The sequence below is a fragment of the Cetorhinus maximus genome, chromosome 10 (assembly GCF_964194155.1).
Source record: "Cetorhinus maximus chromosome 10, sCetMax3.hap1.1, whole genome shotgun sequence".
NCBI classification, from domain to species: domain Eukaryota; kingdom Metazoa; phylum Chordata; class Chondrichthyes; order Lamniformes; family Cetorhinidae; genus Cetorhinus; species Cetorhinus maximus.
This window is the reverse complement of record NC_135888.1, coordinates 97,735,679-97,760,078: the sequence shown is the minus strand read 5'-3', so window position 1 is coordinate 97,760,078 and position 24,400 is coordinate 97,735,679. Positions and strand designations below refer to the sequence as shown.

The 24,400-nt window shown below is 41.5% G+C and overlaps 1 protein-coding gene across 1 annotated transcript in view; it reads right to left on the bottom strand.

Annotated features, from left to right (window-relative positions):
• Window positions 1-6,036: 6,036 nt before the first annotated feature.
• Window positions 6,037-24,400, bottom strand: part of LOC144685865 (A disintegrin and metalloproteinase with thrombospondin motifs 2-like) — a 264,496-nt gene continuing 246,132 nt past the window's right edge. Inside the window, exons 18-22 of the mRNA XM_078550836.1 lie at window positions 22,049-22,181; window positions 13,265-13,472; window positions 12,418-12,547; window positions 11,220-11,324; window positions 6,037-8,772 (exon numbers count right to left, since the gene is read on the bottom strand). Coding sequence (XP_078406962.1) covers window positions 8,318-8,772; window positions 11,220-11,324; window positions 12,418-12,547; window positions 13,265-13,472; window positions 22,049-22,181 — 1,031 coding nt within the window. The 3' untranslated portion in view covers window positions 6,037-8,317. The remainder of the gene's footprint in view (window positions 8,773-11,219; window positions 11,325-12,417; window positions 12,548-13,264; window positions 13,473-22,048; window positions 22,182-24,400) is intronic.

Sequence of the window (24,400 nt, the reverse complement as noted above, 5' to 3'; positions counted from 1 at the left end):
TTCACGACCCTCAGAGAAGAAATTCCTTCGCATCTCAGTTTTAAATGAGTGTCCCTTTATTTTGTAACTATGTCCCCTAGTTCGAGATTCTCCCAATATTGGAAACATCTTCTCAACATCTACCCTGTCCCCTCAGAATCTTGTATGTTTCAATAAGATCACCCCTCATTCTTCTAAACTTTAATGAATAAAGTCCTAACCTGTTTAGCCACTCTTGATAAGTCAATCTCTTCATCCCAGGAATCAGCCTAGTGAGCCTCATTGGAACTGCCTCCAATGCCAGTATATCCTTTCTTAAATACAGAGACCAAAATTGTACACAGTACTCCAGGTGCGACTTCACCAACATCCTGTGCAGTTGTAAAAAGACTTCCCTATTTTTAAACTCCAACCTTCTAGCAATACAGGCCAAAATTCCATTTGCCTTCTTAATTACTTGCTGCACCTGCATGCTAACTTTTTGTGTTTCATGCACAAGAACACCCAGATCCCTCTGTGCTGCACTTTTTTGGAGTCTCTCTCCATTTAAATACTAGTCTGCCTTTTGATTTTTCCTACCAAAGTGCATAACCTCACACTTTGCTACATTAAATTCCATCTGCCAAGTTTTTGCCCACTAACTGAACCTGTCTCTATACCCTTGCAGTTTCCTTATGTCTTCATCACAACATGCCCTCCCACCTATTTTTGTATCGTCAGCAAATTTGAATACATTACACTTGGCCCCCTCCTCCAAGTCATTAATATAGGTAGTAAATAATTGAGGCCCTAGGACTGATCCTTGTGGAACTCCGCTAGTTATGCCAACCTGAAAAATACCCATTAATCTCGACTCTCTGTCTTCTGTGTGTTAACCAATCCTCAATCCATGCTAATACATTACCCGAATACTGTGAGATCCTATCTTGTGCAATAACCTTTTATGTGGCACCCATCGAATGCCTTCTGGAAATCCAAATACACTACATCTACCAGTTCCCCTTTATCAACTCTGCTTGTTATATCTTCAAAGAACTCTAGCAAATTTGTCAAACATGATTTCCCTTTCACAAAACCATGTTGACTCTGATTGCATTAAGCTTTTCTAAATGTCCTGCTACTTCTTCCTTAATAATGGACTCTAGCATTTTCCCAATGACAGATGTTAGGCTGACTGGCCTGTAGTTTCCTGCTTTTTGTCTCCCTCCCTTCTTGAACAGGGACATCACTTTAGCGGTTTTCCAATCCGTTGGGACCATACCAGAATCCAGTGAGTTCTGGAATATTTCAACCAATGCCTCCACTATCTCTGCAGCCACTTCCTCTAAAACCCTTGGATGCAGGCTATCAGGTCCTGGCGACTTGTCTGCCTTTATTCCCATTAGTTTGTCAAGTACTTTGTCCCCCATGATAGAAACTGTTACAAGATCTTTCCTCCCATTAGTTCCTTGTTTATCTGATATCTTTGGGATGTTTATAATGTCCTCCACCGTGAAGACCGATGCAAAATATTGGTTTAAATTATCTTCCTTTTCCCAGTTCCTCGTTATCAATTCTCCAGTCACATCCTCCAAGGCTCCCACGCTCACTTTAGTCACTCTCTTTCTTTTTATATACCTGTAGAAGCTCTTGCTGTTTGTTTTTATATTTCTTGTCAATTTACTTTCATAATCAATTTTCTCCCTCTTTATTAACTTTTTAGTCATCTGCTTAAATACCTGCCACTGCTCATCCACTGACCTTCCCCTCAGTCTATTTTTCCAGCCCGCTTTAGACAACTCTTTCTTCATATCTCTGTAATTGCCCTTATTTAAGTTGAGGACACTGGTTTGAGCCCCAAGTTGCTCGCCCTCAAACTAAATTTTAAATTCTACCATGTTGTGATCGCTACCCCCTAGAGGATCCTTAACTACGATCTCTCTTATTAATTCCACCTCATTACACATTACTAGACCTAAAATAGTCTGTTCCTGGGTAGGTTCTGCAATGTATTGCTCTTAGAAACAATCCCTGATGCACTCAACAAATTCGTCTTTCATGTTACCCCTGCCAATCTGATTTGTCCAGTCAATATGCAGATTAAAATCACCCATGACAATTGTAGCACCCTCCTTACATGCTTCCATTATTTCCCAATTTATACTCTGTCCTACAGTGAGGCAACTCTTCGGGGGCCTATAGATGACTCCCACTCATGACTTCTTCCTCTTGCTATTCCTTATTTCCACCCAAACTGATTCCACATCAAGATCTATCGCACCTATATCACTACTCACCGCACTGATACCTTCCTTTATTAACAAAGCTACCTCACCTCTGTTTCCTTTTTGTCTATTTTTCCTCAGCATCAAATACCATTGAATATTGAGTTCCCAGTCTTGGTCACCCTGCAACCACATCTCTGAAATAGCTATCAAATCATATTCATTTATTTCTATTTCACAGAATCACAGACTCACACAGTGCAGAAGAGGGCCTTCAGCCCATCGAGTCTGCACCGACACGTGAGAAACACCTGACCTACCTACCTAATCCCATTTACCAGCACTTGGCCCATAGCCTTGAATGTTATGACATGCCAAGTTGCTTATCCAGGTACTTTTTAAAGAATGTGAGGCAACCCACCTCCTCCACCCTCCCTTTGTGCCGTCAATTCATCTATTTTGTTACAAATGCTGCATGAATTCAGATAAAAAGCCTTAAGCTTTGATTTTTTAACCATTATTACTCATTACGGTTCTACTTTCTGCTGCACTCTTCAGATTATAATCTCTGCCCCTTCCTGTCACGCTTTGATTATTGTTCACCTCTTCACTATCCTAGACTTTGGCTCTCTTGTTTCTTTTTGATTTTTTAAACTTCCCTTCAATTGAACCCTCCCCCCAAGTAATTAGTTTAAAGTCCTAGCTACAACCCTAGTTATACAATTCTCCAGGACACTGGCCCCAGCATGGTTCAGATGAAGCCCGTCCCAATGGAACAGCTCTCTCCTTCCCCAGTATTGGTGCCAGTGCCCCATGAATTGGAACCCATTTCTCCCACACCAATCTTTGAGACATGCTTTTACTTCGTTAATCTTATCTGCCCTACGCCAATTTGCACGTGGCTCAGGTAGTAATCTGGAGATTATTACATTTGTGGTTCTGCATTTTAATTTAGCCCCAAACTGCTCATAGTCACACAGGAGAACTTCTTTCCTAGTCCTACCTATGTCGTTGGAACCTATGTGGACCATGACAACTAGATCCTTCTCCTCCCATTCCAAGTTCCTCTCCAGCCCAGAAGCGATGTCCTTAACCTTGGCACCAGGTAGGCAACACAGCCTTTGGGATTCTCTGTCTTTTCTGCAGAGAACAGTATCTAGTCACCATCAATGCTATCCCCTATTATTACAACATTTCCCTTTTCTCCCCCCAACTTGAATGGCACTCTGTACCATGGTGCTGTGGTCAGTTCAATCATCCTCCCTGCAGTCTGTGCCCTCGTCCACATCGGGAGCAAGAACCTCGTACCTATTGGACAAGGGAACTGGCTGAGCCTCCTACAAAGCTAAATCCTGGGTCCCCATATCTGCCTCACATGCAGTCACACCCTGCTGTCCCTGAGTGCAATCCAAATTTGATGCAAGTAATCTAATGGATGTGACTGTCTCCTGAAACACAGTGCCCAGGTAACTTTCCCCCTCCCTGATGTGTTGCAGCGTCCGCAGCTCGGAATCCAGCTCATCAACTCTGAGTTAAAGTTCCTCGAACAGCCAACACTTGCTGCAGGTATGGTCACCATGGATCACACTGCCATCCACCAGCTCCCACATATGACAGCTGCAACACGTCACCTGCCCAGCCATCTCTATTCAACTTAATTAATTCATTTGGATGTTAAATATTTTAAAAAGTGAATTTCTTAACTGCACCCTTCAGCTGTAATAACATATCCTGATTTAAACCGCTTGGCCAATCAAAAGAGGCGTGGAAGAGATACCCACCAATCACCTACCTGTTTTCCTTTGACCTCACATTTTGCGTCTGACAGGTAGAAACAGGTTGAAGGGCAGCTCTCTGCTGCTGGTCTTTATCTCCTGCTGCCGCTGCCCTTCTCATGCAGGTCCGCTCTCTAGGTACTGCTGATTGCCTGGCTCTGGGTCCTCCTCTCGCACTCTCCTCTAGGTGCTGCTGACTGCCTGTCCCAGGGTCCTCCTCTTGCACTCTCCTCTTGGTTGTGTTTATTGATTGCAACTCAATATAATGAAATGGTTTTTGAATGAACTCAGACGTCTGTGATTCTGATGTTTCGAAGGCATTAAGGTAGCAGAGTGATGCCGAAGTGGGTGATGCAAAGGTGGGTGGACAGGAACTTTCTGAGGCTGGAGACAACTTGACTTTCAGGCAGTGCGAGGGAAAAGGGCACATCTTAGCATCATCTGCATCTTGGAAGTGCTCGTTCCTTATGAGACGGGTGAGTTGCTGAGCCAAATAACATCGAGGATGAAGTGTCCTCATGAGAAATTTGCCTGTATTACAGCAGAGCTGCCGTGCCTCATTGAGCCGGATCTTTGCAAGGATCTTATAGCATATGGACCATCACTTCTTCCTCTTCCTCCGAAGACGTGTGCCACTCGGCCGCATATCCCTCTTCAAGGTCCACCGGAAACTGGAGGCTACATGGGAAGAGTCGCAAACCACTGCACCTGAGGCAATTCTGTCATGGAGGCAAAGCCCATGGCCCTCTGTGCCTGCATAGTCCCATCAGTTTGGAACTCTTTGCACTCTAATGTCCTCTCATTCAGGGCACCTGTCACCTGCCTGATGCTATGATGGGTGGCCTCTTGCAAGATGTCACATGGATGCCTCTCAAAACAATCAAGAGGCAAAGACCAAGGTTCAAAGGTTCAAGGCCACTGTCACATTCAGGATACTGGCACCCTTGCCCACGTGACTGATGACACCCAAGGTCCCCTCCACAAGGGCACACAAGTCATCAACTATTTACCTTGCTATGTGCAGCCTCCAGTGACACAGTTGTTCTAACATGTCTAGAAGTTGTTTCTATGGCTGTACACCATATGGTGAGTGTATGGTCTTCATGCCTTCCCGTCTCCTCGTGCAACACCTCCTTTAGTGCGTCCTTTAGCACCAAGGAACTGAAGCTGCTGTTGGAGTGGCTCCTCATCACAAGCTGAACTGAACCCTGCATCCAGAGGTGGATTACTTGTCAGCAGCTGCATTGCCTGAATCAGCCAACCACTCTACCCCACCATGAGCTGCTAACCCCTACAGGTGCATCCCCCTCCCCAATTGCCCTAGTGCCTGCACATTAAATTCTCAGTGACCTCTGCTCACAGAATGGCCACTCTATGCCAATGCATGAGGTGGTCTCTTCTCCATCCCGTTTTTAATCAAGGGTTAGGCTCACTGCGATTGCTGCCTTCTCTTCAGGGACATACTTGTGACCTGAGTGTTTCCCACGCCTCCCCTTTACAATCTCAGTCTGCACTTTAACAAGCTCTCAATTGACTCGTTTGCATGCCGGATTAATGAGCCGCCACTCGGGCATGTTGCTGCTACCTGCTGTCTGCCACCTCCATCAAAATCATTGGGAGGCAGGACCACGGCTGAAAGCTGCCAGACCGCTCAGCAATGCAATTTTTGCCGGCGTGCCCGCCTCTGATCCTGCCTCCATACAGCTACGAAAATTCACCCCACCACTCACAGGAGACAACACTATATTTATGAATCAACCTAGGGTTCTTCAGTTAGTTGTCATTTCTCAAGACCTTTCCTCATCTCACACTTCAAAATGGATAAATGGTGTGATTTATACTAAACATTCTGTAGCAAACCAGCTACATTTATTTGGAAGGAAATATTTCTGGCATTGACTTACACAATTTTCATAGGTCGCACACCATTTGCTGCATGTTCTTCAATCCCAGCAAACTCTGATAAACAAGGAGCTGTCTATAATGAAATACCAAATAAATGGCAGTAACATTGCCAGCACTGTAACATTTGAGCAGGAACATTCATAAATCAGTTACAGCTCTGAGACAAAAGGAGCAAAATGCCACAAATGTTCCAAGTTTAATAAATATTAAAAATAAAGGTTCTAACTCTTATATACAAATAATGTACAAAAGAGACTCTTCAATGGAGCTGCTGTAGTAATTGCAAGTGTAATTGGTGCAGGTGATGTTATTCATACATACAGGAATAAGGCCAGTAGAACTATTACTTAATGAAGGAAAATAACATATGCCATGAAGCAAGATTAAAGTATTGTATCACAATTCATAAACCACTTTTACATTTTAAAGTAGTGTTAGCATTCAATGTGTAACAAAATAACTGTTTTTGAATAAAGTGAAGCACACATTTTGTCACACCCGTTCACCTATTCTAGGGTTAAGAAAAATATTACAAAATATGTAATCTGTAAACAAGTCAGAATGAGTTTTTGTGAAACTGAAAACATCACTTTATTAGACCAATGATTTTAGCGAGTGAATGATGAGGTGTTTCAGTGTTAGATGGTATCTGTAGTTGGGCATTGAATTGCGAGAATTTCTGTTTTGCTGGGGTGATCTGAAATTCATGCTGTTTTAAGACTACAGTAAAGCACTCCAGACTACATCTGGCACATGTCTATCATCGATGTAAATGCACAAATCAATCAGTATATGAAAGACAAAATTAGGTTCATGTTTTAAGCAGGACTCATGTCCTGACATATCTGAATCACTGGTCCAAATGTTCTGAGATCCCTGGCCACCATGACCTTATCATGAAAATCCCTGACCAGGTGCCTATGATTTCCCAATGGCAGCAGGCAAGGCTCCTGGGAAATTTGGGTCATTGGCTTAGCTTTCTCTTTTCAGATGTTGACTGACATGCGTTCACTATTTTTATTTCTGCTATAACAATTATCTTTGAAGAATGATAGCTAAATGTAGTACCAAATGATCACAATTCCTGTAGACCTACACATAGCAACATTGTTATTCAAATAATTGTGTTTAATACAGGAATGAGGAGTCTGTGATTACATGATTTGCTACTTCCTTATACAATAATTACTATTTTCTTATGAAACCTTTTGTCCTGAATTTACAAGAAGTGGAAACATCATTAGGCTGACCAGGACAGATTTTGTAAGACCATTACATTATGGAAGGTATGACTAACTGGGTGACCTAAGGAAGTGACCTAAACAGATCTGAAAGCTTCTCTTGAGCACAGCCATGAGAAGCATTCACTGTAATTTATGAAATACGCAATGAGACTAAAACATTAAGCACTGAAGTTTAGTTTCCTTTCAAAAGGTTAAAATGTCTTAAGTGGTTACCTCTGTGAAGCCAAATGTGAGGGCAGAAAATGTAAATCTGCCAATGAAGATGTTTCTGGGCAGTTTCAAATTTGAAGTTTTGACATTATATAAAAACACATTAATTAGGACAATCACAATGGGTCTGCCTTCCAGCCGCCATCTTTCACATTAGATGTGATAGGTTGCTACAGGAATTCTTGTAGTCCCTTCAAATTATAGGAATAGTCTTTGGCACCAAAAAGAACAGGTTTGTAATAATGTTATTTTGTAGAAAATAGTGCAAATTAATTATTCTGTGGTTCTATCCATGTGTAAACGTAAGAAATATTTTTTGTAGATTTTACTTGATCTACAACTTCTTCAGGTTGAGGAATGTCTAGGAAATTCAGCACCATATATTCTGAAATTTAAGCAACTCTAAGAATGCAGCATCAAAAGCTAAACCTGCATAACATGCTGGCAATGTTTAACTGTATACAACACCACAAGTAACCTTTTTTTTTTACATAATCTCACAGTCAGGAGCCTAGAACCTGAGGAGACTATGTCTCTGTTGGGTACAATAAAGTCCTAAGAGGAATGAATCTTATGTGCCACTAATACAGTACATAGGTATCATGGGAATGTTCAGCACCATTCTTCCAGGAAATTTACTGCAATTTATAAAGAAATTATTTAGGTGCAAATACTATGTTAAGTGCAATATAGTGCAGCATTGAGCCACAAAGAGTAAGTCAGCAGAGGGAATCCTCGGCTGGTAAAACCAAACCACTCACTATCAAGATGTGTGTATGTCTGTGTGCGCCTGAGAGAAGCCTGGCAAAGCTGTGAGGCAAATGATTCATGCTGACTTTTTATAAGGTAGATTACTAAAGTTAGAAGTGTTTGCATTATAACTGTGTTAACACTGCTAAAATAACTTCTGCCGTTCATTTCCAGTCCTGTTTCTGTCATATAGTGAGTGAAGCACTTTATAACATTTTTCTTTTGTTCCCCGTTGACAGATGATCCATATTCATATCTCTGCATGAGGTAAACGGTTGTCCTTTACAGATGAAACTTTTTTGTCCAAGGAATTGTTCAGCATTGCTTTTCTCTTCTGGTCGAGCAAAAACTGGAGTCTGTGGTTGCTTACTATATTTGGCCGTCTTGGAGTTATAATTTTATGTTGTGGTTTTTTACTGTTACCATTTTCTCTCTTGTGCATCTGACCAACTGCATTTTTCTCAGCACTGTCTTTTGTTCCATTTACTTTATGAGAGGTAACAACCCTTGGCTTCTTTGTAGTCTCAGGTAGTGTGGTTGGTTTAACATACTTCAGGGATTCAGAGTCATTGGTCTTGTTTGCAAACTGTTGAGACAGTGAATTGCAGTACTTGCAACAGAGCTTGTTGTAGCCAGGAATAGAGCAATACCGGGCAAGTACTTCCATACGGCAGAAGATTGACTTGTCCCCATGACAAATTGCTTCTGCGAAGATATTAAGGTGAAAAGAAAATTAGACCTGTGAAGGATATAATGGTCATCATTTAACAGGTTTTTTTTGTAGCCGACTCGTGCAACAGCTGCTTGCTGATACAGTTGGTTCATTGATTTTTTTTTAATGAGTTAGGTATTTTAATAGTCAGATAAATTAGTTACATTAAACAAGAAATTGAATGAAATGCTTTTCTAGTTATACATATTATAGCTGTTTTAATGCATGTTAAAGTTTTGCAATAAGATATCTGAGCTGATTTGTTGGTTTTGCTTGCATTTTTACCAAATAAATTATTTAATAATTTGCAATTTGAAAAATAGATTTGTTTTGAAATACTAAATTCACTTGAGGCTTAATCTTCTCTCAAGATAAACTGAAACTGTCTGCATCCTTTGGTTATGGAATGTTAAACTGCTTCAGTCGGTCATGCATGGTAGTTTCTTTGGGATGGATTCCTTTTTCTGGCATTTTATACCCATTTGTCCTAGTTTGTACAAAGTGAAAACTGCAGGCTTTATTCTCAAATATTTGGTTTCCTCAGAGGCCAAACAGAACATAAAAGCCATTTGCTTAGAAAAATGCCTTTAAAATCCAGAATGTTTGTATTAGGATCTTTTTTTGTAATGCCTAGAAATTGGTTCTGTAAATGGTACTACTAGAACTTATGTCTAATAAGTCCCATTGAATTTCATATTCAAGGTTAGAATAATTGCATAAAGCACAAGTGTAAGGTCGTTCAACATAGAATGTCAAAAAGAGAAGAAATAAGGGTAAAAATACTGGAATTTCCTGGTGACTGCCTGATGTTTTTCTTTTGTTACAAAAAAATTGAAAAATAGACAATGTTTTATTTCTTGACATATGTTTTCATTTATTTGCAGAAACTAATGACAAACTGGAGGAACACAAGTCCCCAGATCTCCATTGGTAAGAAAATGCATCTGAATGTACAAGATCACAGTTAACTTGGTAAACACTGTCACCAATTTTACAAAAAAAAATCTAGAAGTGAACGATGGAAACGGAAATGGTACATCTTCACAGTTATATTAAATGTTTACTAAATATCAATAAATTATCCCTGATAAACCAAAGTGCTTACAGATGTAGTGCACATTACTGAGTACAATATTGCACTGTCTGTAGCCATTGAACATGGTTAATCTATTTAAATCTTTCTGACTTTAAAGTAACAGAATTAACAGTCGAGCACATCTGTACAAACACCAATTATGTCACATATAACACTTTCAGTGCAATAGTTGTGGCTCATCAGTTCTCCTTGTTTATCAGATTTATCACACATCCTAAAACTTCCACTGAAATACTCACAACAAAAGCTGGTTATGTGATCACATGACAATGATATGGTCAAAGTGCTTTTCTCTTTTCCCTCCCAAACTAAACAATTGAATTGTTTATATGTCCATGTTTTCAGTAATTTTATGTTTCAACATTTATTTTTCAAACTATAATACTTAAAATGTTGCATTTTTAAATTTTCAATCTTGCAGATTCTTTTATATCCCTAACATTGATAATTGTTTGCATCAACAGCCAGACATGGCAGTGATTATCATTACAGTGTATTGGGGAAAGGCTCAGTATATAGGATGTGTCCTGTTTTATTTCCTGTTGCCTGTAGTAGTAACAAAAACGATTACATTCATCCTTAAATAAGGCATTTTTCTAAACAAAAGAAACTTTATGAGGTACTGTATTGTAATTTAGCTCAGTCAAACATATGCGACTGATGACATTAGCCAATTAACACAAGCAAACACTCACTCATGCAAAATAACTTAATTATCAAACATGCCACAAATGAAAATGGAACCATGCACCTGCTATCTATAAATAGAGCATGAGCCATTAATCCTCACCCCACACAGTGAAATGCATCAGCACAATTTCAAGCAATAGAAATCTATCTCAGAAAGCAACAAATGAGAGAAGGAGAGGAAGTTACTGCAGCTACTATTCATTTAGGTCATGGTACAAACTACTCTAGGAAATTCTAACAAAGTATAAGAGATTTAGGGAGAAGGAAATATTAGCACAAGAAGATGTTATTGTGATGTGATCACATTCACAATAAATTTCTCAGTTTCTGTCAAACTGAGACTGTAGAGCCTGTTATCAAGCAAATCAAACAGTAAGCAAGCCGGAGACAGCTCCCGTTCAGAGGCCTGCAATGTACTGTGGAATTCCTCCATCGAAGTGTGAAGTCACTCCTGTGGACCTCCATCACTAGTGCTGCACAAGCTCTAGAGAAGAGACAGGCTGTGCACCAGGGCCCAGTAGAAGTATTAGAACCATAATGCAGTTGCTAATCAGAGAAATGCACTATGAAGAGAAAAGGACACGAGGAAGGGTAAAATCCATGTGAGAAACTGCATGCATTTAAAGCCAGGATCAGAGTTATAATGTGATTTACTTGTCGAAACTTTCTGAATAGGATGTGCTGGATCTGGACGCGAAAGCCATTGGATTAAAGATTTTCCTTTGGAGGAAGTGAGTGATGTTTGCTGAGAAGAGTTTTCTAGAAAGAATGGAACATATAGATCATAAACAATGTACTAAATAGAACTAATGAAATAAAACTCTGTGCTTGTTAGACTTCACTATTTAAGTAGTTGTTACTCACAATATCATTATTTATTTTCACTTTAATCAAAACAGTTTATACTTTCTTTTTACTTTGCATTTAGAGAGGTATCCATGAAGCGATTCTGCAATATGTACATGTTAAACAATATTTTTAATCATATTATTCTTGTCAGATTCTAATTCTTAAAAGGTTTGTGCAAATGTTTAAACTTTCTGTCTTTGATGGTATAAGATAGAGGATAAATTCCCTGATCACCTGCTCCCAAATGGAAGAAAGCAGGGGTCAGAAATAGGGCTAAAAACACTGTAGCCTCTGTGGAATAGAGCTTTAGTCAGCTAAAATGTCTAATGGGTTAAATGGTTTAAAAGTGATTATACTGCAGTAAGGAATGATTTAAACTAATTGAGCAGTGTAAACTAATCAAGCAGTGTAAAACTAATCATGCGGAGTATCTTTGAAAAGTTTGTGGTTACAACTGCATCCTGTTATGTGCCAGACGAAACAATGGTGCCCTGATTAAATCTGCTGATATGGTAATTTATGTAATCTTTATCTACATAGTTGTAGTTAAACTGTCTCCTGTCTTATTGTGAAATGTACCATCTGCCTGTAATTGTATTACTGCGTTCTCCCTTTGATCGTGCTAACCATGACATAACTGTGATTTCTTGACGTACGGACCTTATATGGTATGAATTTCCTGTTATGAGCTGTATAAACATGCTGGATTCTCTGTTTTGGGTGTTAGACTGACTAGGAACCACGGGTGGTGCCCTGAGCAGCTGACTCCCAAGCATGCTTGAATAGATATATTTTGCTTCTAACAAGTCAGTGTTCTCATAGTTGTGTCATGGTTCGACGCCTCTATTCTCTGATTGATGATCCCTGTGAGCATGGCCCTGATTGAGAGTGCAGGAATGTGGAATTTGCCTTCATTATTAGTGGAAAATGATTCTATATTCCTTTGAAAGTCAACAATAGTTACCAAACGCTTGAAAACAGGACATTATTCTGAGTGACTTACTGTGGCATGAAGGCATTCTACATATCCGGATGGTGTCTGGCTTTTCCTCTTTACAATGGCCAATCATATTGTCCCTTGTGCGGCACAAGACCTGTCTCTCCTGTGTTCCATTGTTACAGGTTACAGAACACTAACAAAACAACAAATTGGGCATTTGAGAAAGAAAACAAGAAACCATAATCCAATAGTTTACATACATGACTACTGCCTTGGTAGGAAAAATTTGAGCAGATACATGTGCTAATACATTGATAGATAAAGAGTATTGAGCTTGATGAGACATTTTTCATAAAGTGCAGTGTCTATGCAAATGAGACATAAGCAGCAGCAGAATGGGATTGAGCTCAGTACCAGACTGGAACTTGCTTGCGAAACTGTAACAAGCAATTAAATTAGTCTGGAATTCTTGCTAGTTAACAAGTTTTCTAAGAAATACGTACGCATGCTGCTGAAAACACAGAGCCAAAACTATAGCAGCATTATAGACTTTGGGCTACAGTTGGCCTAAATTCCAATTCAACTGGTATGCTCAGCAAAGGGTTATTGATCGAAAATGCAGATTGCTGCCTATTCATCCCTTAGTTTAAAAAAGAGCAAAGTTAAAATAAAACAGTTCCAAGAATCAAGTACAGAATTGCTTTGATCAATGGTGTCTGCCAACAGCCTATTGAATTATTGACTGTTTTGCTCCTATCAGCAGATCTCTACCAATTTCAGTACCAAAACACAATCAAAGTAATTTGCAAGTGGTATTAAAACCAAGTAACAGAGTCACAACAGTTCTCCAGACACAGATTCTAGCATAATCTTAACAGGAACCAAGAAATGGCAATAACCCTTAATTTACCTGTGACCAAGGTCCTATCCTCCATTGTGCAGGGCAGAGTTCTCGATTACAAGGTTTTCTGGTCTCAGGCCGATCCTCATTGCAGTATTTGCTGTGCACTGAGCGGTTGGTGCCATCATGGAGTGGCTGAATGCACCTGACGGTACGAATCTGATATCCAGATTTGCCACACGTTCTGGTACATGGTTCCCATTCTCCAGTAATCCATCTATCAAGTACAAACTCAATTACGAAAAAGTCAGAACATTCATCATACTTACTTGCTGTGTTGTGATCCTAGTACTCTACATATTATAATGTTCAAATTCTGCTGAATACTATTTTTATGATCTTCTGAAAATAGAATGGTCTTAGTGAGCTCAGAGTGGGTCTTCTGTCCCTCAATGGATGGAAGTCCCACCCTCGAGAGATGCTGGCCAATCTGATTGGCCAGAACTCTGTTGTGGGTGCTGCTGGAACTGCAAACAGTCCCATGGATTATGGCAACCAGCCCCAGGTAAGTCCCGGGACTTTTGGCAAAGGAGGGATTCAGCACATTAGGGTAGGAAGCAAGGGGGGGGGGGTGGGGTTTTAATTTTGGAGGCCAGGCACGGAGGCACAAATGGGGGATACGATCTTGGCAGGGGGGGTGCTCCCAATGTGCACAGGGTACACCTAAAGGTTGCAAGTCCCCTTCTTCCCACCTTTTCAACAACCTTGATGAAAAAAGCAGCCTTCCCACTCTTGTGCGTTTTCCACAGCCCAGTGTATTATGCCAGTGCAGGTGGATTGAGGTCCTTAAGTGGCCATTAATTGGCCACTTAAGGGCCTCAATAGGCCTGAGGGCGGGCAGGCTAGTGGGTGCCTTAACCACCCCCTGTACTATGAGGATCAGGTTTGGGTGGGTGGGAAGGTGGTGGGCCACCCAGCTGTCACATTTTATGTGCCACCCCTCTGCCGTAAACATGCCCAGTGGAGGTCTGTAATGTCCAGCCCCATGAATACAAGTGATCTCTAAATGCTTTTCTCCCCCCAGTTCCAACAGCATGTGCCATGAAAGTATAATCATTTTCATAATAATTTTCTGGTTTATTGTAAAGTAGGTTTATTGGGAGTTGCATTGTTCTGTCTGTGTGTGATTTAATTACATTTTGTAGCCAAGCAGATTGCAAGTTGAAGTTATCAAAAGAAGTAAGGTGTAGAAATGTCTTTAATATGCTAATGAGTAAACATGGTCAGGGTCTTGGCATGTAAGGTGTGACAGGAATTTGCATTTTTTGATAGATGAAGCAAGGTTTGAATTTCAAAGAGGTTAATGAGAATATTGACAACATGAAAGTTATTATGTTATGAGGGACATACATTTTCAAAGACATATGGAAACAATAAAATTTACATATTAAAAAGGGAGAAACATGTATAAAGGAGAATGAGGCTATGTGTCAGAGGAAGGCATTGCAAGATCTAACAGAAGGGTGTGAAGCCTCCAGTATTTGTGCATTAAGCCTGCTGTTTACAGAAACTGAAGATGGAGAGAGCCATTTTGAATTCCACTGTCCAGGGTATTGTGTTAATTTGCTGGATCTGTTTAAAATCTAAAATCTATTTTTGGACCATTGCATTAAAGTGGGTGTAACTCGCAGTCAAGTTAATTATGGATTTTAGGAGTTGTTATAGTAGTAATTTGTAGACCTGTGTATGTGCATGGAATCTTTTCTTTTGTTAATAAATATTTTAATTTTAGTTTTTTAAAAAGTTCTAAAGTCTTGGTGGACTTATTACTTCTGAATTCAGGGCATGCATCTCGAAATAAATATATATTGCAAAATCGTTGTGATAGCGGGATCAAGTTTCCCTTGTGGATTTGATCTGCCTGGCACACATCTAACACATGTAACAGTTAAAATATAATTCTTGCATTCCCAAATTCGGAAGTGGTAACCGGCATTCACAGAATAACTCTCAAAAACCAAAATTAATCCACTTATTTTTGAACAGAAAAGGCAAAAAAAGACTTGCACTTACACAGCACCTTTCCCGACCAGAGCCCGTCCCCAAGCGCTTCACAGCTAATGAAGTACTTTTGAAGTGCTGTCCTGTTGTAATGTAGGAAACACGGCAGCCAATTTACGCACAGCAAGCTTCCACAAACAGCAATGAGATAATGACCAGATAATCTGCATAATAGGCAGAAATAAACAATTTGCGGAGCAATATCTTCTTCTAAAGCCTGCTTCAATTGCAGGGTCAGGAATACAATAAAAGGAGCACTGGCTTCATCAAAAGAATATTTGATAGACCTTTTCATCAAGTGCTCAGGGTGGAAAGCCATAGATCATTTTAAGGTATCAACCCTGCTTCAGTGGTGGCACTCTGTCCTTTGAATTTGTGAGTATGAGGCCCATTCCAGAAACAAGCAAATAATCTAAGGCTGACACTTCAGTGCAGGTGTGATGAAGGGCTGCACTTTCGAAGCTGCTGTTCTTTGTCTCACATGTTAAACCGAGACACCATCTACCCTCTCTGATGGATGCAAAAGACCTCATGGTACTATTCGAAGAAAATAAGTGGAGGTTCCTGACCTTCATCACTAAAACAAATTACCTAGTCTTTTGCTCATTGCTATTTGTAAGACCTTCTATTCACAAGTTGGTTACTGTGTTTCCCTGCATGAAAACTGACAACATTTCAAAAAGTAATTCATTGACTGTGAAGCATTTTGAATTGTCCGGAAGCTATATAAATGTAGATTCTTTCTTTGCTGTTAGTCAATGTAACTGAGCCCATGTTGTGGTATTGATATGATTGGTGGAGCAAAATGTTCCCAATCCTGCTGCTCCAGGGTCAAAGCAAAAATTTTAACAAATCCACTATGATCTGGCTTAATTTCCTAGGTCAGGGAACATTGCAGGGCTCCCTTCCAGAAAGCAGGATTACACCAATAGCCTCCAGGAAAATTGAGGCACTGCTACAGCAGAACTGTTACTGAATCTAAGCAAAAAGAAAGCATCAATACATAGTTCTCAAGACCTTGTAAACCAATCCAGTTCATTGAAGGGATGAGGGGATTTCTTATCAGGAGAGATTGGGTAGACTAGGCCTATATTCCCTAGAATTTAGAAGAATGTGAAGTGATCAAATTGAAACATATAAAAATTCTTAAGGAGCTTGACAATGTAGATCCTGGGAGGATGTTCCCCTGACTAGGGAGTCTAGAACTAGGGGTTACAGTCTCAGAATAAGGGGTCAACCATTTAAGACTGAGGCGAGGAGAAATTCCTTCATTCAAAGGGTTGTGAATCTTAATGAATTCTCTGCCCCGGAGAGCACGTCGTTGAGTATATTCAAATTAAGGTTCAATAGATTCTTGGATGTTAAGGCAATTAAGGGATAGGGAAATAGTGCAGGAAGTGGAATTGAGATAGAGAATCAACCATGATATTCCTGGATGTTGTAGCAGGAATGAAGGGCCAAATCGCCTACTTTTTCCCCTACTTCTCATGTAAGGCTTTTTATGTGAGGCTTCAGTTGAGACTGAAATGAGTCAAGGGAGCACTGGAATAATCAACAATGACTATAGCAACTTGCATTTCTACAGTGATAACAACAATTTGTACTTATACAGTGCCTTTCACATAGTAAAATCACAGAAGTGTTATGGAACAAAAATGTGACACCGAGTCTTTTGAGGTGACATTAGGTCAGATGACCAAAGCTTGGTCAAAGAGGTAAGTTTTAAGGAGTGCCTTAAAAAAGGGAAGAAAGAAGAGAGGCAGAGAGTTTCAGGGAGGGAATACCAGAGCTCAGGGCCTTCCAGCTGAAGGTATGGCCACCAATGGTAGAGCTATTAAAATGATGCCTTCTGTTTGCTTGTCTCACTGTATAGCAGTCTCACTGTAGCAGTGCCTTAATTCTCCTGGTGGCCATTGGTGAAATCCTGCTTTCTGGAAGGGAGCCCTGCAAAAGTATTCAACAAATACCTAATGATCTCTGACCTAGGAAACTAAGACAGGTCATAGTGAGGTTGGTGAAATTTTTGCTTAAGAGGCCAGAATTAGAGAAGTACAGATATTCTGGAGGGTGATAGGGCTGGAGGAGGTTGCAGAAATAGAGCGGGGCAAGAGATTTACAGACATCAGGACAGAAGGACCCATGGAGAGATTTGAAAACAAAGATGGGAATTTTAGTTTTGAGGCAACAAGGGAGGGGGCAGTTCTGGACCTAATGCTCGGAAATGAGCCCAGGCAGGTGGAAGGCATATCAGTAGGGGAGCATTTTGGAGATAGTGACAATAATCAGTTAGATTTAGGATAGTTAAGGAAAAGGATAATGTTGGGCCGGGAATAAAAGTTCTAAACTGGTGAAAGGCTAAGTTTACTAAGATGAGATATGATTTGGCCCAAGTGGACTGGAAGCAGCTACTTGCAGATAAGACTGTGTGTCAGAGCAGTGGGAGGCATTCAGGGAGGAAATAGCAAGAGTACAGGGCAAACGTGTTCCCGTAAAGACAGAGGGAAGGTGGCGGGGGGGGGGGGGGGGGGGGGCGAGTCCAGAGAACCCTGGATGTCAAGGGACATAAAGGTTAAGATTAAGGAAAAAAGAGAAGCTTATGGAAGATACTGAAGGCCCAACACAGCAGAGTCCCTGGAGGAGTATAAAAAGTGCAGAGGGGAACTTAAAAAGGAAATTAGGAAAGCTAATGGTAAAGCTAGGAGAGTGCATGAGAAAGCATTGGCAGGTAGATTAAGGGAAACCCAAAGGGTTTTTAAAAAAATATATAAAGAGCAAGAGAATAACTAGAGAAAGAGTAGGGCCAATTAGGGACCATAGAGGTAATCTGCGTGTGCACCCGGAAGACGTGGGTGCAGTCCTCAATGAATACTTTGCGTCGGTCTTCACAATGGAAAAGGATATAGACATCAGGGTGGAGGACTGTGAAATATTAGAGGAAATTAACATAGAGAGAGAGGAGGTACTAGCGGGTTTAGCAGCCTTAAAATTGAATAAATCCGCAGGCCCGGATGAGGTGTATCCCAGACTGTTGAGGGAGGCAAGGGAAGAGATATCAGGGACCCTCACAGTAATTTTCAAATCCTCTTTGGCCACAAGTGAGGTTCCAGAGGACTAGAGGACTGCTAACGTTGTCCCACTTATTAAAAAACGGGAGGAAGGGATAGACCAGGAAATTACAGGCTAGTCGGTCTAACCTTGGTGGTGAGGAAGTTACTAGAAAGAATTCTGAGGGACTGAATATATCTGCACATGGAGAGGCACGGATTAATCAGGGATAGTCAGCATGGATTTGTTAAGGGAAGGTTGTGTTTGACAAATTTGATAGAATTTTTTGAGGAGGTAACCAGGAGTGTTGATGAGGGTAATGCATTTGATGTGGTCTACATGGACTTTAGCGAGGCTTTTGATAAGGACCTTCATGGCAGACTGGTCAAGAAAGTAAGAGCCCATGGGATCCAAGGCAAAGTGGCACATTGGATCCAAAACTGGCTGAGAGGCAGGAACCAGAGGGTGATGGTAGAGGGATGTTTCTGTTACTGTAAGACTGTTTCCAGTGGGGTTCCACAGGGCTCAGTGCTATGGCCCTTGGTGTTTGTGGTGTACATAAATGATTTGGACTTAAATGTACGGGGTATGATCAAGAAGTTCATGGATGATATGAAAATTGCTGGGGTGGTAAATAGGAGGATAGCCATAAACTGCAGGAGGATATCAATGGACTGCTCAGGTGGGCAGAACAGTGGCAAATGGAATTCAACCGAGAAAAGTGTGAGGTAATGCACTTGGGGAGGGCTAACAAGGCAAGGGATGACACTATGAATGAATGGTAGGACCCTGGAAAGTATTGAAGATCAGAGGGACCTTGGTGTGCATGTCCATAGATCACTGAAGGTAGAAGGGCAGGTGGATAAGGTGGTTAAGAAGGCATATGTGATATTTGCCTTTATTAGCTGAGTTGTAGAATACAAGAGCAGGGAGGTTATGATGGAACTGTATAAAATGCTGGTTAGGCCACAAATGGGGTACTGTGTGCAGTTCTGGACGCCACATTGTAGGAAGGATGTGATTGCACCGGAGAGGGTGCTGAGGAGATTTAACAAGATGCTGCCTGGGCTGGAGGATCTGAGCTATGAAGAAAGATTGGATAGGCTGGAGTTGTTTTCCTTGGAGCAATAAAGGTTGAGAGGGGACCTGATAGAGGTGTATAAGATTATGAGGGGCATAGATGGGGTAGATAGGAAGGCACTTTTTCCATTAGTGGAGCGGTCAATAACCAGGGGGCATAGATTTAAGGTAAGAGGTAGAAGGCTAAGAGGGGAGTTGAGGAGAAATTTTTTCACCCAGAGGGTGGTGGGAGTCTGGAACTTGCTGCCTGAAAGGGTAGTTGAGTCAGAAACTCTCGTAACATTTAAGAAGTATTTAGATATGCATTGCCATAGCCCTCAAGGCCGTGAGCCAAGCGCTGTAAAATGGGATTAGTGTAGTCAGATCTTTGTTGACCGGTGCGGACACGATGGGCCGAATGGCCTCCTTCTGTGCTGTAGATGTTTATGAATCTATGACCTGAATTTTCCTGTCTGCGATTTGGGGGCGGGGCCCACTCGCCGACGAGAAAATGACGCGGGATGATGTCGGGAGGAGCCTCCGACGTCATCCCGGTCTATTTAAATATTGAGGAAGGCAGGCGGACAGAGAAATCAGCTGTCCACCTGCCGACCTGTCAATGGCCAATCGAGGCCATTGATAGGATCATCAAGGTAGTTAAATGCCCTGCCCATCCAACCTTAAGGCTGGCAGGCAGGCCAGGAGCCCCAGTGGACTTCTGATAATACATGAAACCTCATCCACTGGCGGGATGAGGTTCCATGTCCATTTTTAAAAACTTAAATATAGTTTATGTGCTTCTTATTAACATGTCTCATCTCGTGTGACATTGTCACATGATGGGGACATGTTATTAATTTTTATATTTTTCTATTTTTAAAGTGTTTTAGAATGCCAGTAATCTCAGCACTTAGTCTCAGGGAGCAGTGAGCACTTTGACAGTTGGGGATTCCCTCCCCCTCTTTCCGCACAGAAAGCGCATAGCGCTTCCCGTCGGGCAGGCCACTGGGTGGGCCTTAATTGGCCCGCCCACTCAAAATGGTGGCAGGCCCTGTTTCGGTGGCCAAGCCGGTGGGGCCTGCCCGCCAACCAAGGGCAAAATTGTGCCCTATGAGCCATTTCAGGTGATTCTCTGGCTACAGTTAGATAAGAACGGAACCAGGAGAGTGCAGTTCCACCCAGCTAGAGAGGTGTTGGAAGAGGATCCATTCAAGTCCGGAGGAAACAAAAGTCTAAGAGTTTCAGAATGTGATGAGCTAAGGTGGGGCAGAGACAGGCAAAATTATGGAGATGTAAATAGGCAATCTTAGTGATAGAGAGGATCCGGGGTCAGAAGCTCAGTTTAGGGTCAAATAAGATGCCAAGGTTGCAAACAGTTTGCTTCAGCTTGAGTCAGTGGTCATGGACGTGAATGAATAAAGGAAAAAGGACCGAAGTTTATCCTGTTTGATACAATGATAATGGAATTCTAATCACAGCAATCAATATCTATTAATTAGTCCACAACAGACCTGGAACAGGCCTAGAAATAACTCTGGGAAAATTCCAGTGGTGGAGAACTTTGGGAATCATTGATTCAAAGTCATCTGTTTGCTCCCAATTATGCCAAACTAAGCATGTGTCCTGTCTCATATTACTCATAAACTGTATCCAAGGCTGCTATTTTCAGACAAGAATCTAATTTTCATGTAGAATCAATACTAAGGAGACCATTTAACAGATTGACCACGCACTCACTGAAATATCTTTCCACAAATTAATTCCAAACCCTGAATGGAATTGGTGGCGAGGGAATGGAGTTTGTGGCAGTGGCCAAAGATAATGGCTTTGATCTTTCCAACGTTTAATTGGAGGAATTTGCAGCCCATCAGGACTCAATTTCATACAGGAACTCTGAAAATTCTGAGGCAGTAGAGGGGTTGATAGAGGTGGTGGTGAGGTAGAACTAGCTGGGTGTCATTAGATTGCAGAGCCTGACATCTTGGCCTGGCCTAGACCACGGGGCAGAGTTTCACATGGAAAACCCAGAAGTCCAGGTTTCCCCATGGGATCTGTCTTTTCACCTTTACAGGTTCCCCACTTGGAAGTCAGTCTGATTGACAGGCTTGGCCTCCAGTCAGACATGGTGGACTCTAGGGAAGGATGCAGGAGCAGGTAAGTCCAATTTACCACTCCAGAGTGAAGACGATGTTGGGAGTCCAATCCTTGGCCCAGTAGAGTGTCCAATTTCTAACTCTGAAGGACTTTATATAGGGGGATGTCCGATAGGGGTGAGCTTGGGTGTCGTGGGAAGCACTCCTGCACCGCCCAGCCCACAAGCAGTACTGTAAAGGCACTTCGTTTCCCTACGAAGTTGTTCTCACCTCCCTTCAGCTGTTGGGATTACGAGGCCTGGAAACTTGGTCAGACACTGTTAAGCCTGAACAGCAGATTAAATCAGAGGCTGCCAGCCTAACTAAAACACCTGGGAGCAGGTAGGCTGCTCACCTCTTGTCCCACCTCCACTAACCTGAAATGAATGGATTGTGGTTTGCTTTGAGCTTTGAAAAATGTTAACATCTCACTCCACCCCAGCCTAGCCATTTTTGGGGGATTAAAGTTCGCCCCCATGTCTTCAGATGATGTGGCCCAGTGGAAGCATGTAGTTAAGAAACAGAACAGAGGACCTGATTCTTCCCGCTTACTTACATAGGCTGGGAGCACTCGTGTAAGTTGCACATTCGACGGATTGGTTTTGGTTTTTTACTTGCATCACAGAAGCTGCGATGAATCATCTTGGCGTCAGCCTTCCTGCGACAGCCGTATCTTGTAAACTGAGCGCCTTAATAAAATCAATCATCTCTGTCAGAATAAACGTCTTAAATACCTCATTTTCACAGAACATCCATGGATTTTTCTAGTTGTTTGGATTAAATATTGATCCTCAACTAATTTAAATGACAATGCAAATATAATTTATAATGGCTGAGAGATTGGGAATCGTTGAAATTGAATGGTTATTGACCATATTGAGCAATCAGATTTATTGGGCATTATTTCATCTTGCAGTAGTAGCATTATGACAATAATAAAGCAAGTTTATTGAATCTTACTATGACAATGATGTTCACTAAAATTTGATGATTTTGTTCTCCACCTAGTAACGAAAAGTAAGGTTTATTTTAATTTCAGGTTTGGCTTTGAAAGGGCTACAGTTTGTGCCCTTTGTCACTAAAGCTTAAATATTAAAATCATATTGTGCATTTTAAAATGATATCAGTTCTTCTCATGTTTTTTGGCAAAAACTAAACCACTGTTTATAAGTTTATGGAACAGTTCATTTATATCAAGGAGCAGTGGTAAAAATATACACTGTTTTAAATTATGTCAATAAGGTTACCTAGCATCCTCCATTCTAAACTACCACCAGTGGATGGTCCAGTACCGTTAGGTCATTTAACACCATCTCCAATAAACAGAATTAATCAAACATAAGCTTCGTTGTTACACCAGGAATCACATCTCCTACCCAACTGATAGGTACTTTATTCGTAATTAACAAAGAACGGTTTACTGTTCATTTTACTGTTAAAACTGTTGTGAGTAGTGCCAAATAAGGCAGTTATTTACAAATCATCCACTATTCATTAGTGAAATATACATGAAAGAACTCAGAGTCATGGGGTGGAATCTAGTGAAATTCCCAGGGGCAGGCCGGGGCACTTAATTGTTCAGGAGGCAAAGTGTCAGAATCCTGACGGTGGGATGAAAGTTGGGAATTAAGTTGGTGAGACAATGATGTAGTGGTAATGTCGCTAGACTAGTAATGCAGGGACCCAGGCTACTGCTCTGGGGACATGGGTTCAAATCCCACTACAGCAAATGTTGGAATTTAAATTCAGTTAATAAATCTGGAATTGAAAGCTAGTCTCAGCAATGGTGACCATGACAGCTATCATCAATTGTTGCAAAAAAGCCATCTGGTTCACTAATGTCCTTTAGGGAAGGAAATTTGCTGTCCTTACCTGGTCTGACCTACACATGACTCCAGACCCACAGCAATGTTTTAAGACATGTCCCCTCATGTGACAGTGTCACTGAGCTGGGACATGTCAATGAATTTTATTAAAAATTTTTATTAAACTTTAAAAACCTTCATGAAGCTTCAGTCCGCCCATGGATGAGGTTTCATGATATATTTGAAGGCCACCTGGACTCTTTGCCTGCCGGCCAACCTTAAGGTTGGAACAACAGCTCAGCTAATTAGTTTAATTACTGTTTAAATAGCCTTAATAGGCCTTTGACAGTTCAGCGGGCACGCAGTCGACTCCGGTGTGTGCCCGCCGAACTGAAGATCTGAATGGCGCGTGGTGACGTCGGGACACATGCCCGGCTTCACCGCGCACCATTTTAAGCGTCGGCGAACGGGCCCCGCCCCCGCTTGCCGAGCCAAGGTACTGGCTATGGTCACCAGATTCAATTGTACCTTTCTGATTAAGTCAGCAGCAAACGAGAAACATGTGCCTTCAGATTCATGACCAATTAAAGGTGGTGTGCAGCAGACAAAATAGTCTTCCTGGTGGATTTGAAGTAGGAGCTGCTTTTCTTGTATGGGGAGCTTTGGTGCACTGGGGAGAGGTGGCTGAGCTGTTGCATTGAGCTCAGTGGGTAGTGCCTGCTCAGGGAGGTCAGGGCATGGCTGTCCGTGGAAGAGTCAGGTAGCGGCTGTCTGAAGGAGGGAGGTTGGGTTGTGCCGGTCCTAAGAAGGGTTGTGGAGGACAGAGAGAGGGAGTTGGATGGCAGAGGAAAGGTCAATCTTTACCAAAGGCAGCTCAAGCATGCTAGAGGGAAGATCAAGGGTGATTGAGGGCAGGTCAATTGTCAGGTTGGGAGACCTTAAATCTGTGTCCCCTAGTCCTTGTAGTGTCTAATGGGAACAACTTTTCTTTGTTACCTTATCTAAACCAGTCTTGTATATGTCTATCAAATCTCTCCTCAATCTCCTTTGCTCCAAGGAGACCAATTCCAGCTTCTCCAATTTAACCTTGTGGCTAAAATCCC